We start from the raw sequence: 17,180 nt of genomic DNA, 5'->3' as shown, positions 1-17,180 counted from the left end.
GAAGCTGGCCTTGAACATGAATTTCCCCTGTCTCAGCCTCCCAAGTACCAGGATTATAGTACCATGCTTGGCGTATTAAATGTTTATAAAAGTGCTAAATGCTGAACCTCCTAAGGAACAGCTGTACGTTTATTTATTTTTATTTTTTGGTGGTACTAGGGTTCCTGGAAGCTCTTCTACCTCCGGCTACACTCCCCACGGGCTACACTTCCAGACCTACTTTTCTACTTTTTTATGTGAAAACAGAGTTCTCTTAAGCCAGCACATGCGGCTGGCTTCGAACCTGCACGATACTCCTGTTTCTGCCTTCCAAGCGCGGGGATTACAAGCATGCACCACCACCCCCAGCCTGCTGTAAGTTTATTTTTTCCCATGAGGTTAACTGTTTTACAAACAAGTTTCTGAACAATCTGGGAAAACAGAACACTTGTTAACAACAGTCCCAGCCTCTACACTATCTTAGAAATACTGGGGGAAGAGGGTGTAGAGGAAGAGTAGAAAAGTGATGCAAATGAAACTATAACTAAGTTAGTAACTGTGAGAAGCCTATCTGTAATACACCTCGTTGTTTAAATATTTACCTGCCCCGTTTCACCCGAAGCTCCTTGAGGACAGGCACTTTACCTTTCCCCTCTGTCTTAACTGATTCTAGTATGGTTGGTGGCTTTAAGTAGACCCTCAAAACATCTTTATTACGTTAGTAAACTACATTTACTTTCTTTCTCTCCCTTTTTCCTTTGTTTTTGTTGCAAAGCTTACAAAATGTTCTGATAACTCGGTTTTATACAATTCCCAAACAAAAGCAATCTATGTTAGAACTAAAATAGCAGAATTTCTTAAGGAATCAGTAAATGGAACTAAAACTGAAACCTCATAAATCTTTTTTTTTTTTTTTTTTTTGGTGGTACTGGGGTTCCTGGAAGCCCTTCTACCTCCGGGCTACACTCCCAGACCTATTTTTTAAATTTTCATTTTTTGGAAACAGGGTCTCCTAAACCAGCGCGCGCGGCTGGCTTCGAACCTGCGCGATCCTCCTGTCTCTGCCTCCCAAGCGCGGGGATTACAAGCGTGCGCCACCACGCCCGGCTCTCATAAATCTTGATGTCACAAATTAACTTACTCCAGCATCAACTCCCATGTGATTGGTGATCCTACCATTCAACTGTCTCTAAAAATTAGTACAAAATACTTTCAAATACCTTGGAAATCTTTTAACTGCAATAAAAAAACACAGAAAACCTGCAAAGCGAGTGTACACACACACACACACACACACACACACACACACACACACACACTGCACACAGAACCTCTGCCCTCTTTCTAACTCTCATTTTTCTTCTTTTTTAAAGATGGGGTTTCACTATGTTGCCCAGGCTGGTCTCAAACTTGTGGGTCATGTGACCTTCTGGTCTCAGCTCCTGAATGCTAGAACTAAGGCACACACTACCACACCCAGCTAGGACTTTTTGTTCTCTTAAGTGAACTTTAAAAAATGTTTCCAATAGAAAATATCAATTATGAAATTAATAATTTAACTGGCACAGGTACCAAGTTACCATGATAATGAGGCTTCCCACATCACACAAACAATTCTAGTAATTAGAGGAATTCTACTGTTAGAGGGGGCTCTAGTAGCTTAAATTCACCTTAAAGAAATGGAATAAAAGTCTGCACACACGAGTTTTTTTATCCCAATATGATGTATGAATATAATGCACCAATAAAAATTTTTTTAAAAAGTAAAATCCAAAAAAAAAGTAAGCTTACTTTTATTACTTGGTATACTTGGTACTTACTTTACTTACCACCACCAAACTAAGGACAGAGTTAAATCTCAAGGAACAATAAGGTGTGGTGTGCAGGGATGGTAAAGGACTGTTAACACACGTAACATTTCTTTAGTGTAAATATGCCTGAGTGTTATGCCCACATCTAAAAACAAAAGAGTAACTTGCTGTTCTTTTGAAAAGAAAGCCAAAAATAGTATTTAAAAAAAAAAAAACCTAAAACTTTACCTTTCAAAAGTATACCAGCTCCTCCATCCCTCCATCTCTTCGGAGTTCTCCCTGCACCTGAGCACCACACACCACAACAGCTGAGTCGACGCCGGGTTCCTCCTCGGTGCGGCCTGCCCCTCAGAATTCCCTCAACGGATGACCCACTGCTTGCTGGGGCTCCCTGCCTCCACTCCTCCAGGCAAGAAATCTCAGGGTTATCTTAGACTTTTCTCTCTTATCCAACTATTCCACAAACCTAGAGGTCCTTCTTTGAAATGTCTCTGAAGTCCAATCCATCTTTTCCCTTCTGCTTTGACCCTGGTCTTCATCACAGGATAGCTGAAAACCAGTTTTCTTACCTGCTTCCCATCTAACCATGCACAAAAATACCCCAGTAGATTAATTTGCCCTCAAAACTGCTTTCATTTATTTCCCTATTTAAAAATTATTTTCCACTCACTGTAAAGATAAAATTCATCATCTTAGCACCCATAAATCCCTATAATGAGTCCTCAAACTATCTTTATACTCCAATACAAATGGTATTTATTTAATCAAACTGCTTTTATGTTTCCAAAATACAATGTAAGCTTTTCTACCAGGTACACTGTTTCTACCAGCTCACACTTTAGCTGTTTTCCCCTGTGCACTCTAAAGTACCCAGTAGACCTTCTTCCAATACAACTAAGTAAGTAGAAACAGGAGACATGGTGTCAGACAGAGCTAGGTTCAAATCCTCCCTCCACCAACTACCTGACCACAGCTAGTGATCAAGATACTCAGCTTCTCCAAACACTCAGTGCCTCGACTGTAATATAACAGGATACTTCCTGTGCCAGAGACTTGACGTGGGGATTAAATGCACTAACACAATGCCTGACACATACTATATTAATTTTATTCAGTAGAGACAGGGATTACATTTTTTTTTTTTTTTTTTTTTGCAGGTCTGGGGATGGAACCCAGGGGCATTCAAACTCCAAGCTACACCCCCTTCCCTATTTTTTATTCTTTATTTTGAAAGAGGGTCTCACTGAGTTGCAGAGGGCCTCACTAAGTAGTAGCTGAGGCTGTTCATGAACCGCGATCCTCTGGTCTCAGCCTCCCGAATGCTGGGATTACAAGCATGCCACACCACGCCCAGCTAGAGATTACATTTTAAACTCCTTGAAGTCTTGTTTAGGTCCACCACCATACTGTACATATAACATATGACCCAATAATTGCTTACAATTGGTTGGTAATCCTTCATAGACTCTTCAATTAACCAGCAACAAATATCACGAAAAAAAAAAAAGAAGCTAAAAAGCAGAGACATCACTTGACTTCTGAGGTTTGCAGGGATTTGTGTGACCAAGCAAATCATGGGGACGTTTCTTTCTTATATTCTTCTATATCCTTTATTATAGTCTTCTTTCTTATATAACCAAAAAACTATTTTTTATGTGTCTGGGACCTTGTTACACAGCACAAAATATCTTACCAATGTGTCTGGCCATAGCAAACACCAAAATAAATGTCTTAGAATAATGAAATTAAAATATCCAAATTTCTAGAGTTCCAAATATTTTAATCAAGTCCTAGAAAGCACCACAGCAGTATAACAATTTTTAATTGATATTTGTTCTAATTACCTTAAACACACACACACACACACACACACACACACACACACACACACAGAATGTGATATAAATTCTAAAAAATTAAAGAAAATTTTAAGGATTAGGGAAAGATAATTATACCTTTCTAGCTGCATGGAATGGGAGAAGATGGGAGGAAACTGAGGAAAAATGTTGTTAGTTTGTTGCTTCTAATCAAACATTTCTGAAGCTTAACTTTAAACGATATAGCCCATAGGTTCCTTTCTGTTTATTTACTTAAAGTAGATTTCCAGGGGGTTGATGAGTAATACTTTTTTTTTTACTTTTTTTTTTTTTCCTGAAAAAGGGCAGTAGCCAAATTTAGGAAACTCTGCATTGGTACTTACTTATTTATTCATTCTATCAAACATGCAAATTAAAGTGCAATTGTAATGGCATTTAAAGTTTTCACTGATATTCATGCTTTTTGTGTTTGGTTTTTTTTTTTCTTAGTATAAGAAAACTATCAAGGAATAGTGAAAGAACATCAAAGTTCTCAACAATCAATAATACTATTAAATTAAAATAACATAAACAACTAGCTGGGCATGGTGGCTCACACTTGTAATCCCAGCATTCGGGAGGCTGAGACAGGAGGATCCGGGTTCACGGACAGCCTCAGCTACTTAGAGAGGCCCTTTGCAACTCAATGAGACCCTGTTTCAAAATCAAGAATAAAAAACAGGGCTGGAGGTATCACTTGGGAGTAGAATACCCCTGGGTTCCATCCCCAGTCCTGCAAAAATAAATAAATAAAATAACACAAAGAACTAAGACTATAGTAGTATTTTAAAGATCTACAAGTAGCCCTGAAAAAACTTTAATACAAAACAATATATTCAAAACCTTAACTGCTGACAACTTTTCTATAACTATTTCTTTACAACGAAAAGAACAAACTAAAGTTTCAAAGATACCATAATTTTTCAAAACATTAACATTCTCCATTTTATTCAATAAACACTAACTTACACACACTACCTTTTCCAAAGCTTTCAGGATATATACATAGAAAGCAAAAATGGGAAAGGACTGGGTAAAAAGTAGTATCCTATAAGAAATTCATTAATTTCTTAAACCTAAAGTTCAAGATAGTTACCTGGGATTGTTCTATTTCTGCTTTGTTTAATTGAATTCCAAGGATTTCAGCAGCAACTTTCTGAAAACACAGGAAGACCTATATAACAAAAATAGATTTAAATGATTTAAAACAGGTGTGCTTAACTTATCTTCAAATAAATTGAATTTTCTAAAAACTGCTAAACAGCAAGCATTACAAAAATATGATATTGCAGACCAGTCTAAAACTGGCCTTATCTGTCAAATAGAGCAACATATTAAGTAATTTTTTAAAAATTCAACCAGTTTAAAAATCCATGCAATTCAGTGAACTTGTCTAAACTTAATTTTAACCCTGAAAACATACATTTGTAAAGATATAATGCAGCAACACAGGTACCACCTTACACACCACCACCATACCTACTGGCATAACAAATTCCCACAATTCATAAAGAAAATGAAAATAATTATACTTTATTGCCAATTCTATGCTGGTCTTTTGAGCTACCTTTGGTCTGTCTTAAAAGGTTTTACTTTCCAGTCTGTTAATTATCTTTGTGGCTTTCTTATCAATTTCAACAAACTCTCCATGGCTTTTGAGTAAAACAATGTGGTCCTCTTTACTCTGTTTTATCAGTTCAGAGTAAAGGAACAACATAGTCCCGTTATCGTTAAGGAGAATTCTACGAACGCTCCTCTATAAAGAGCCATCCACAGTCAGCTCACGCCGGGCCCACTGTGGTTCCCAGCACTTCGGTCCTGGCTCTGGCTGCAGCATGACTGGTGACTGGCCTTTCCTCATTGATGCCCCACCATACTCCAAGCTCTACTCATCTCATGACTGCATACTGAATATTTGTCATGACTTTACTAACTCAATTTTGATTTCTAATAAAAAAGATACATATTCCTGGAAGGCTTAGGTGATTTTTACACCAAAAAGCATGTATCTCAATTCACTGAGGTCAATGTTGAAGGAACAACAGGAAAGCTAGTGTGGTGAACACAGAGAGAAAGAGAGGAACAAAGAGATGAAGAGGTACAAATCATGTAAAAGGGTGAAAGTAACTAGAAAAACTCTGGCATTTGTACTTGGAGGAAAACAAGCCTTCAGAGGGTGGCCTGCTGGGAATTATTTTAATAGGACCAATAATTGATCCTATATTATATAATGGTGAGAGGTACTAGCAAGGAGACAAACATAGGACATTATAAAGGCTAAGTTCAACTAGATGGTGCAGATGGTGAGAGCCAGTCACCAGAGTCTGGATGTATTTTGAAAGTAGAGTTGGAGATAGACAGGAATGGGTTGTGAGAGGAAGAAGAGTCAAGGATGACTCCAAGGCTTGGTAGAGAGAGATGTCATTTGCTGAAGTGGGGAGGATGCGAGAGATCAGAGGGGGAACACCAAGATTCAGCATGGACACATCAAATGGCCAGCGACTGCAGCAGCCGCATGCGCGGGCAGCTGGACAGACGAGTCTGGAGTTCAGGAAAGAAGTCTGGGCAAACCATGAGATTAAATCAGGTGCTCACGGAATAAGTTCAGAAAAAGGAAGACCTAAGAAATTAGCCCCCAGACACTCCAATAGTTAGTGACTGGAGAGACAAGAAGGAATTAGCAAAGAAGAAAAAAAAAGGACTCTGCGTACTTAGGTTGAAAGGAAACGAGGAAGCACAGTATCCTGGAAGCTAAGTGAAGAAAATATTGCAAAGAAGAGAAAGTGACAAACTATATACTGCTACCAAATTAAATGAGGACAAAGACACGACCTCTGGATCAGGCAATAAAGAGGTCACTAGTGATCTTATATTATCAGTTTGGGTGAAATATTGGGGCAAAAGTCTGCCAAAAGTGTTCAAAAGAAGCTGAGAGCCAAGTGTGGTGGCATGTGCTTGTAATCCCAGCATTCAGGAAGCTGAGACAGGAAGAACACGGTTCACAGACAGCCTCAGCTACTTAGTGAGGCCCTTTGCAACTCAGTGAGACCCTGTTTCAAAATAAAGAAAAAAAAAAAATAGGAGCCAGGCAACTTAGTGAGTCCCTGTTCAAAATAAAGAATAAGTCAGGTATACTGGCACACACTTATAATCCCAGGGCTTGGTAGGCCGAGACAGGAAAATCCCACAGGTTCAAAGCCAGCCTCAGCTACTTAGTGAGACTCTGTTTCCAAATAAAGTATAAAATAGGTCTGGGAGTATAGCCTGGAGGTAGAAAAGCCCCTGGGTTCCACCCCCAATACCACAAAAAAATAAAATTAAAATAAAGGATAAAAAAATGCGGCAGGGGGTGTAGCTTGGAAGTCAAAAAGCCCCTGGATTTCATCCCCAGACCCGCAAAAAATAAATAAATAAATAAAATAGGGCTAGGGGTGTGGCTTGGAGGTAAAATGCCCCTAGGTTCTATCCTCAGTACCACAAAAAAAAAAAAAAAAGAAGAAGAAAAGAAACTGAGAGAACTAGAACCAGCTCTTTCAAAACATTCTTCTGTCATGTGAGGAAATAAGGTAGTAGCTAGAGAAAAATGAGAAATCAAGAGTTTTCTTATTTTTAAAATGACTCATAGTATTTTATATGCTGATAAAAAAAATCCAGTAGATAGAAAAAAACTGGTACAGGGAAAATAAAAAAAGAGAATTGCTAAAGTAATATCCTTAGGCAAAGAGAAATGGGACTGCTGCACAACAGTGGCGTTTGCCTCACCTAGAACGTGTATCCCAGCTAACCTCAGGGAGGACAGGAGACACGAACAGACGTAGAGGGGAAGGAGAGCAATGCTAGGGCCGACATGGTGACAGGAACGACGGAAGTTGTCTTCTGTTTTTCAAATTTCTTATAAAATAGGAAACAAGTTCTTTAGCTGAGAGAATGGAGGATAATGTGTTGAGAGTGTGACAAGAGTAGAGAAGCTATCAAACAGTCATCTCGATGACGACCAGTTAGGGATGCAGGGTGGGACTCCTGTGCAGCACTAAGGGCCCACTGGAGGCTGGTGACTGTAAACTGCAAGTGGAACCTCCGGCCTGCCTCTGTGTTTTACATGCACGTGTGTGGATGCAGCCATGGAAAAGTGGAGGCTTTGTGTTAAAGTAGAATTAAGATTTGGCCAAGTGAGTTTGGCAAAGTAGAGAAGGAAAAAGGGAACTTCAGGTCTGGGCACAGTGACCATTTTTGACCATACGGGAGATTTAAGTTAGGAAGAGGCAAAAAATGAGGACATGGACAGAGGTTAGGGATTTCAAACGTGTACTAGGATCAATGGGTGTGGGTCCTGCTAGGCTGAAGCATGACAGGGTTAGGACACTCAGGGTGTGAGCTGGAAGGGCAGGGTGGCTGAGTCAATACAAGGGCTGCAGTGGTTTGTAGTGACACTCCCGGGAAAGGCCCAGGTGGGGTGCAGGACAAACGATAACAACCAAATCACTTACAGCTATGCAGACGTAGTATCAGAAAGTAGAGCAAGCCTGGAGCTCAACTCATCAAGCAAAGAGGGGAAGCAACCCAGAAACAGAGATAACCACAAGTCTTTAAACTGGTTCCACAAAAACAAACCATTTCAAAGTAGCATTTATAAAGAAAACAATGAGCCCTTTTATTGATGGCTGAATATAAGTACACAAAAATACTAAGCTAAACATAGGCTAAAATACCAGAAGTTAAAATAATTCTAAAATGACAAAGGGCCCCTAAAAAGCCAAAGTAATTCATGTATGACTTTAGCAGGAAGTACTGAAATTGTATATTTTTAAATGGCATATGTGTATGTGCCTATGTTTATATTATTCTGGGTGAAAGAGTTCCAAGGGGCCCAAAATTATTTTCATTTTTATTTAATTTATTATTTACTAATTTTATTTAATATTTACTCATATCATAAAATCTATAAAGAATGTCTATACCATAATATTGATTTCTTGACATGTATATATTAGATGAGTGTAGTGGTGCACGCCTGTACTGCCAGTACTTGGGAAGCTTAAATGGGAAGGCCATAGGTTCAAGGTCAGCCTCAATAATTTAGTGAGACCCTCAAAAACTTACTGAGATTCTGTTTCAAAATAAAAAAATTAAAGTAAGACTGGGGCGTAGCTTGGTGGTAGAATACCCCGGGTTCCATCTCCAGTCACACACACACACACACACACACACACGCGCGCGCGCGCGCACAAGTGTTTACTCAGGTTAAGACAGGGACCCTAGAATGTCACTACTTGGTTTCACAAATCCTATCTTACTGCTTATTAGCTGTGTAACCAGGGCCCTGCTCTATGGCTAAGACTTATCTACGAAACAGAGATAAGCATAGTAGAGTAGTACAGTGCCTGTCACAAAATAATTACTCAATAAATGCAGTCTGCTAGCAGCAGCAGAACTAGTTTTTGTGAATAACAGAAAAAGAAGACTAAAAGGAATCACATGAGATTATGAATGGCTATTTCTGAATATGGGTGATTTATATTATTTTTAATTCTTTGCATTTTTAATACAATTAGGTTAAAATAATGTTACATCTAATCTATTATATGTCTTTACTAGGAATTAATGTACTCTAAAAGTTAAGTAATAAAAGTATATTTTTCCTAGGAATTTCATTAAATAAAAGTAACAAATCACTTATGATAGGCAGTACTCATTATTTTACTTACTGAATCTCCTGTCTTGGCTGAGACATAGTGGCTGCTAAAACCATGCTTGTGGCAATATAGCAAGTGTTTCTCGCGTTTTACTGTTCGCATATGCTCCAAGTCAACTAGAAAAAGTGTTAAACAGAGAGTGAAATTTACTATTAGAGTCAGCCAAAACATTTGTAAAATGTTTAAATTTGACTTACTTTCCATATTACACCACAACTTGAGCACTAGCTGTGTAACCCTGGACAACTTATTTAACCTCTTTATGCCTTAGTTTCCACATTCTTAAACTGAGAATAAGAACCATACTTATTAAATAGTTTTCTAAGAACTAGTTCATGTGCAATGCAAATGTACAATGGCTGTGCTTGAAGTATACGATCTATCATTATTTATAAATTCAGACATCCTGATGATGCTTAAAAAGATCATCATAATACAATGCGAGGTATACTTACCAAATACATTTGATTTGACACAGTTTAATGACTTTAATAACTTAAATAGATACGTAATGTTTATAAACTTTAATATTTAAACAGAAATATTCTGAGAGATCAATATCACATTGCATATTTACATTAACTTATTTACAATCACGGTTCAATTTCACAAAGATAATTTCACTGCTTTCTAAACTGAAAGTATCCATTTTGAGGGTAGTAGGCAAGGATATCTTTGCTTGAGTAGGTACTTAAAAGTACAGTACAAAATCCATAGAAAACTATTTGTTTTCCTTTATTGAACAGTTTCTCTTTTTATAATGTTCCAGACCCTATAAGAGTGCTGATTCAATGCCATCAAATTATAAGGCAAATATAGTCACAGGACTTAAGGACAACTAGGTTCTTTGAGTCAACAGAGGAAAAATAACTTAAACTGATTTCCTGAGGAAGGGACCCAACTGAGTTGTACAAACTTGTAAACTTGCAAACCTAGTAGGCCTATATAATACTGGCAATTGATAATCAACTAAAAAAATTCTCTCATACTTCATAAAAAGCTTTACTTAAATTATATTGAGGGTTTTTTGTTTATAGGCTTAAGATATCTTTCTCTAGGTAAGTTTAAATGTAGTGGGAGCTTTCAGAGCCCCATTTATATTGCTTACCTTAGAAAACAGGGAGTTTGTTCTTTTCTGGCCACAGTTGCTATTCCTTACACATCACTGAGGCCTTAATCTATAAAAAACAGGTCAAAACATCCAGATTCCACAAGCATCAATTTGTGGAAGACTAAGATACTAAGCTATTAGCACTGACATTTATATATCTAGTTCATAATATTGAAAGTAAAATATTATCCTAGTAAGAACAAATCATGATGGTAGAAAAAATTCCAAAGAAATTTCTATCCAATTAAAAAATATGAAGATGTATGATGTAAAGTTTGAATTTGTCTTTTCTAATGGAATAGCCTGCTATTGTTTTTCTTTCTCTTTTTGTCCTTTCTTCCATTCTCCAACTAGCACCTAAGTTTATCTATCCAAATAAAAATATTTATATATAAAAACTTTACCATTATAATCATGTAATTTCCTTGTGATATAATTCCTCATGATATAATTTCTTTAGATAATCATATCATTCTTTTCCTTTTTATATGTATTTTTATTGGTGCATTATAGTCATACATCACAATGGAATACAAGATTTGTGAAGATATCCAAGCACACATCATCCAATTAGCCTTTATCCAATCCCCATCCCATTCCCTCCCCTTCCCTCAATCCCATGCTTGATTTGTTGATTAACTTTGATATATTTGTTTATGTATCATGAGTTTTAAAGAGATTCCATCCTCCCCTGTCCCACCCACTCTGACTGGTCACCTTAATTGCTCCTCTATAGGGCCCCTTCTTCAACTAGATCTCCTCCTATTACCTATTTCTTCCTAGTTTTTGCATACTAGGAAAAGCATCTTGTTTTTTATTTTCTGTGATATTTCTCTGTGTATGCTGCATTGCAAGTTCCGATCCCACTCCACTGGCCTGGCCACCCGACAGACTCTGATCCCGGCCTCCCAGGCCTCAGCATCAGCCTTGCCTCATGGCAGGCTTCGATCCCAGCCTCACTGGCCCTGGCACCGGCCTCACCCCTTGGCAGGCTCCAATCCCGGCCTCGGAGGCCCCAGCACTGGCCTTGCCTCATGGCAGTCTCCAATCCCAGCCTAATCCCGGCCTCGGTGGCCCTGGCACTGGCCTAACCCTTCGGCAGACTCTGATCCTGGCCTTGGAGGCCCAAGTACCAGCCTTGCCTCACAGTAGGCTCCGATCCCGTTCTCACTGGCCCTGGCATCGGCCTCACCCCTCGGTGGGTTCCAATCATGGCCTCAGACGGAGGCCCCAGCACCGGCCTTGCCTCATGGAAGGCTCCAATCCTGGCCTCCTTGACCCCGGCACCAGCCTAGCCGCCCGTCAGGCTCCTGTCCTGGCCTCAGAGTCCCTGGCACTGGCCTTGCTGTGCATCGGGCTCTGGTCTCTGTCACTATGAGCATGTCATCTAAAGATGTTCCCTTTTTTTCTTTTCTTTCTTTCTTTCTCTTTCTTTCTTTCTTTCTTTCTTTCTTTCTTTCTTTCTTTCTCTCCTTTGGTGGTATTGGGGTTCCTGGAACCCCCTCTGCCTCCGGGCTACACTCCTAGAGACCTGACTCTTTATTTTTATATCTATTTTTATTTGTAAACAGGGTCTCTTAAGCCAGCGAGTCTGGCTTCAAACCAGCACAATCCTCTTATCTCCGCCTCCCAAGCACTGGGATTACAAGCGTGTACCACCATACCCAGCGTTCTCCTGGTTTTTTTTTTTTTTTTTGGTTTTTTTTTGTTTTTTTTTTTTTTTTGCTATGTCCTCAACCAAGAGGACATAGCAAGCCTAAACCAACCAATAACAAAAAAAGAAATAGAAATGGCAATAAAAATTCTTCCACCAAAGAAAACCCCAGGCCCAGATGGGTTCCCAGCTGAATTCTACAAAACCTTCAGTGAACAACTAATACCAATACTTCATAACATGTTCCGGGAAATTGAAAGAGATGGAACTCTTCCAAACTCCTATGAGGCCAGTATCACATTAATCCCCAAACCAAATAAAGATACCTCAAGAAAGGAAAACTACAGACCAATATCCTTAATGAACACTGATGCAAAAATTCTAAACAAAATACTAGCTATACGCATTCAAAACTATATCAAGAGAATAATACACCATGACCAAGTCGGTTTCATCCCAGAAAAACAAGGCTGGTTCAACATACGCAAATCAATACATGTTATTCACCACATAAATAGAACCAAGAACAAAAACCACATCATCATAGCAATAGATGCTGAAAAAGCATTCGACAAAATCCAACACCCATTTATGTTAAAAACACTGAAAAAAACTGGGATAGAAGGAAAGTACTTCAACATCATCAAGACAATATACTCCAAACCCAAAGCCAATATTATAATAAATGGGGAAAAACTGCAAGAATTTCCGCTACAGTCAGGAACAAGACAAGGATGCCCACTATCACCACTCCTTTTCAATATAGTCCTTGAGACTCTTGCTGCAGCAATCAGACAAGAGAAGGAAATCAAAGGAATCCACATAGGAAGAGAGGAAGTAAAATTATCCTTATTCGCAGATGAAATGATCCTTTATCTGGAAGACCCAAAGAACTCAACCAAAAGACTTCTGGAGCTGATTGACAAATTCAGCAAAGTCGCAGGTTACAAAATCAACCTAAAGAAATCAGTGGCCTTTCTTTATGCCAACAACGAATCCACAAGGAAAGAAACAAGAACAACAATTCCATTCACTATAACCTCAAAACCAATAAAATACCTAGGAATAAACCTAACCCAAGATGTAAAAGACCTCTACAACAAAAACTATAAAACAGTAAAGAAAGAAATAGAAGAAGACCTTGGAAGATGGAAAGATCTCCCGTGCTCATGGATAGGCAGAATAAATATCATCAAAATGGCCATTCTGCCAAAACTGATCTATAGGTTCAATGCAATTCCCATTAAAATACCAGTGACACTCTTCAGAAACCTAGAAAAATCAATCATGAACTTCATATGGAGAAAGAAAAGACCTAGAATAGCCAAAGCAATTCTCAATAACAATAAACACGCAGGAGGCATTACAATCCCAGACTTCAAACTATACTATAGAGCAATAGTAGTAAAAACAGCATGGTACTGGCACAAAAACAGATATACTGACCAGTGGATTAGAATAGAAGATACAGAAATAAACCCACACATCTTTAGTCAATTAATCTTTGACAAAGGGGCCAAACACATATGCTGGAGAAAAGACAGCCTTTTCAACAAGTGGTGCTGGGAGAACTGGCTAACCATTTGTAAAAAGATGAATCTAAACCCCTATATCTCACCTAACACAGGAATCAACTCAAGATGGATCAAAGACTTAGAAATTAGACCTGAGACTGTGAAGTTAGTAGAGGAGAACATAGGTTCAACACTACAACATATTGGCACAGGCAGTAACTTTCTCAACAAAACCTCCAAAGCTCAGGAAATTAAAGCAAGAATAAACAAGTGGGATAATATCAAACTAAAAAGTTTCTTCTCATCGAAGGAAACTACCAATAACCTAAAGAGGAAGCCTACAGAATGGGAAAGGATCTTTACCAGCCACCATTCTGATAGGGGGCTAATATCCAGAGTATACAAAGAGCTCAAAAGGCTCTACACTAGCAAAACAAACAACCCAATCAAGAAATGGGCAAATGAACTAAATAGACATTTCACAAAAGAAGAGATACAAAGGGCCAATAGATACATGAAAAGATGTTCTTCATCACTGGCCATCAGGGAGATGCAAATCAAAACTACACTGAGATTCCATCTAACCCCAGTCAGAGTAGCAAGAATAAAGAAATCAAACAACAACAAATGCTGGCGAGGAGTGGGGAAAGAGGAACTCTTTTACACTGTTGGTGGGAGTGCAAACTAGTTCAGCCACTATGGAGATCTGTGTGGAGATTCCTAAGAAAGGTGGGAATAGATCCACCATATGATCCAGCTCTACCACTCCTGGGTATCTTTCCAAAGGGGTTGAATTCAGAGAAATACAGCAACATATAATAGCCAAAATATGGAACCAACCCAGATCATCATCAACAGATGAATGGATAGCAAAACTGTGGGAAATACACACAATGGAATTCTATTCAGCCATAAAGAAGAACAAAATTATATCATTTGCAAGAAGATGGAAAGCCCTGGAGAGCATCATGTTAAGTGAGATCAGCCAAGCACAGAAGGAGAAGATACACATGTTTCCTCTAATATGCCCAAACTAGAAAACACAAAGGATACCAGTGGGACTCCAGATATTAGAAGGGAAATACTAGCTAAGTTTTAATGGAAAGATAAGTGAGGAGAAAGGCCGATCTTGATTAATGAGGGTCTATACCTGAACATGTGTAAAATTATGAATAAGACATGGTTAACCTGGACAACCATTGGTGGGAGGGGGGAAGAGAAAACGGGGGCGGGGGGGGCACCAAATATAGTGTAAATGTATACTATCTATGTTCAATAAAAAAATTGTTAAAAAAAATAAATATGAGAAAGCAGAACATGTCTTTTGCAAAAGCTAGGACCCCAAATACCTAGTGGCAATAAATCTTGTCTTCCCTCCAAAGGCAGAGGTCCACAGCTTCACTTCAGGAAGCAGGCTCGGCTGTTCCACGTGCACCTTGGCCTCTCACTCTGCGCCAAGGAGAGCAGTGGTCATGAGAGCTGATGACTCCCAGAGCACGCAGCATGTAGGCCCATCCCGGCTATGCGGGGATTCCTCTGCTACCCCCCCCAAACCCTTTTGCCACTTAGCATGTTGTCCAGTCTTCTCAAGCATGTATGACAGAAGGAGCCAGTCTACTTTGGGGGAGATTTCCTCAAAAGCTCAAGGTGGACTGGGCTGGATCTGTCTGCCCCTCCAAATTCTACCTTTGGGGCAATTTCTTTAGGAGATCAAGTTGGGTTGAATCAGATGTCTGCCTCTCCAAAATAATAGCCTCCACCTCTGCCGCTGGCACCAGTGCCAGGGCCGCCGTGCTGCCGTATTCCTCCTGGTTCTCTGCTGAGCTCCTTCCTTACATGATATGATGTCCCGAATTCTTATGCCTGTGAGGAGGGCCAGTCCTCCTTCGCGGAGATTTTTTTTTTTCCCAAAAGTTCCAGATGAACTGGATAGAGTTTGTCTGCATCTCCTGAGTCCTGGCAGCCACCACCGCCATCTTGACCAATCTCCAATTTTTTTTTTTTTTGAAGAAGTTGTGAGATTGAACACTCAGCAGCAATGAATTTTATCTCCCTTCCAAGAGCAGAGGCCCACAGCTTTACCTCGTAGAGCAGGATCTGCTGTTCTGGGCGCACCGCAGCCCCTGACGCAGCATAGTGGGGCACAGGAGGCCGGGTGCGCTGAGTCCCCGGGGACACACGCGGCTCAGCTTCCCGCCCGGCACTGCTCAGCTCTACCACGCCCGGGTCATTTTTCTTACAAGGTATGATGTTATGAGTCCCCAACATGCGCAGCTAGTTGAAGTGGTCTTTTCTCTAGTCCCTTTTGGGGAGATCTTGCAAAAATCGCTTTTCTTGCGTGGCTGGCGCCTCCTTGTCATCTTGCTTCTAGTTCCGCCATTATCCACTCTCTCTCCTGTATTCTAGATAGGAAGTCACGGCTGGAAGTGTCTCTTTAAGTTGTCCCGATCCGATATTAAGCCAAACTCTGGTGTCCTGGGCTTCCCCGATGAATGCTTGTCCTTTTCAGCGGCCGTGATCGTCAGTGCAACCACGGCCGCCGCCATCTTTCCCGCCTTCATAATCATATCATTTTCAAGGTCTTACATTTTATTTTCAAAATAGAATTAAAATTTCTGGATATGTGAAAAAAGCAAAAAAGTTGTAAATGCCAGAGTTAACACTATGTGATATAATCTTTACAATATTTAAACAACAAAAAGAGAAGGGCATTAATACAATTTCTTTTACTTCAATAATACTATATTATGCTTAAACATGTGCATAACTCTCTATTTTATACTTTTTTATTTTGGAGACAGGGTCTCTTAATTAAGCCAGCGCGGCTGGCTTCGAACCTGCACAATCCTCCTGTCTCCGCCTCCCAAACACGGGGATTACAAGCCTGTGCCACCATGCCCGGCTCGAAATCAACAAATTCTTATACACACATTTAACCTACCTAAATAGAAAATAAAATAAAAAAAACAGTAACAAGAGACGGACTGAAACAATAGTAAAGATCCTTCCAACACAGAAAAGTTCAGGGCCAGAAAGATTCCCAGGTGAATTCTGCAAGAACTTTAAAGAAGAGCTAAGCCCAATGTTCTTGGGATTGCTTCATGAAATAGAAAGAGATGGAATACTTCCAAAGTCATTCTATGAAGCTAGTACAGCTATTATATCAAAACCAAATAAATATGCCTCAAGAAAATAAAAATACCTTTGCTGAACACATTTGCAAAATTCTTTAAAAAAAAATACTAGGGATGCAGTCAAAACCACAGTGATAAAGGGACACACGGCTATTTCAACATAAGCAGGCCAATAAACATAATTCACCACAAAAGTAGAACTAATGATGATGTGATCATCTCAATGAAAGCAGAAAAGGTATTTGACAAAAACCCAATAGCAATTCATGTTAAAACCTGCAAAAATTAGGGATAGAAGGAATTTACTTCAACATCATGAAGGCCATATATAACAAACCCAAAGCCAACATCATACTAAATGGAGAAAAACTTAAAAAATTACCTTTAAAATCAGAAATAAAACAAGGATGCCCACTATAGCCACTCCT

The 17,180-nt window shown here is 39.3% G+C and overlaps 1 protein-coding gene across 2 annotated transcripts in view; it reads right to left on the bottom strand.

The window, feature by feature from the left end:
- Positions 1-17,180, bottom strand: part of RAB28 (RAB28, member RAS oncogene family) — a gene marked incomplete at both ends in the record, with an annotated part of 100,481 nt that overhangs the window by 4,626 nt on the left and 78,675 nt on the right. For both annotated transcript variants that reach the window (XM_080697970.1, XM_080697971.1), the window contains 2 exons: positions 4,743-4,820; positions 9,352-9,455. In XM_080697970.1, coding sequence (XP_080554096.1) covers positions 4,743-4,820; positions 9,352-9,455 — 182 coding nt within the window. The remainder of the gene's footprint in view (positions 1-4,742; positions 4,821-9,351; positions 9,456-17,180) is intronic.

The sequence above is a fragment of the Muscardinus avellanarius genome, assembly GCF_963383645.1.
Source record: "Muscardinus avellanarius genome assembly, chromosome: 6".
NCBI lineage: Eukaryota > Metazoa > Chordata > Mammalia > Rodentia > Gliridae > Muscardinus > Muscardinus avellanarius.
This window is presented reverse-complemented; position numbering and strand designations above follow the sequence as displayed.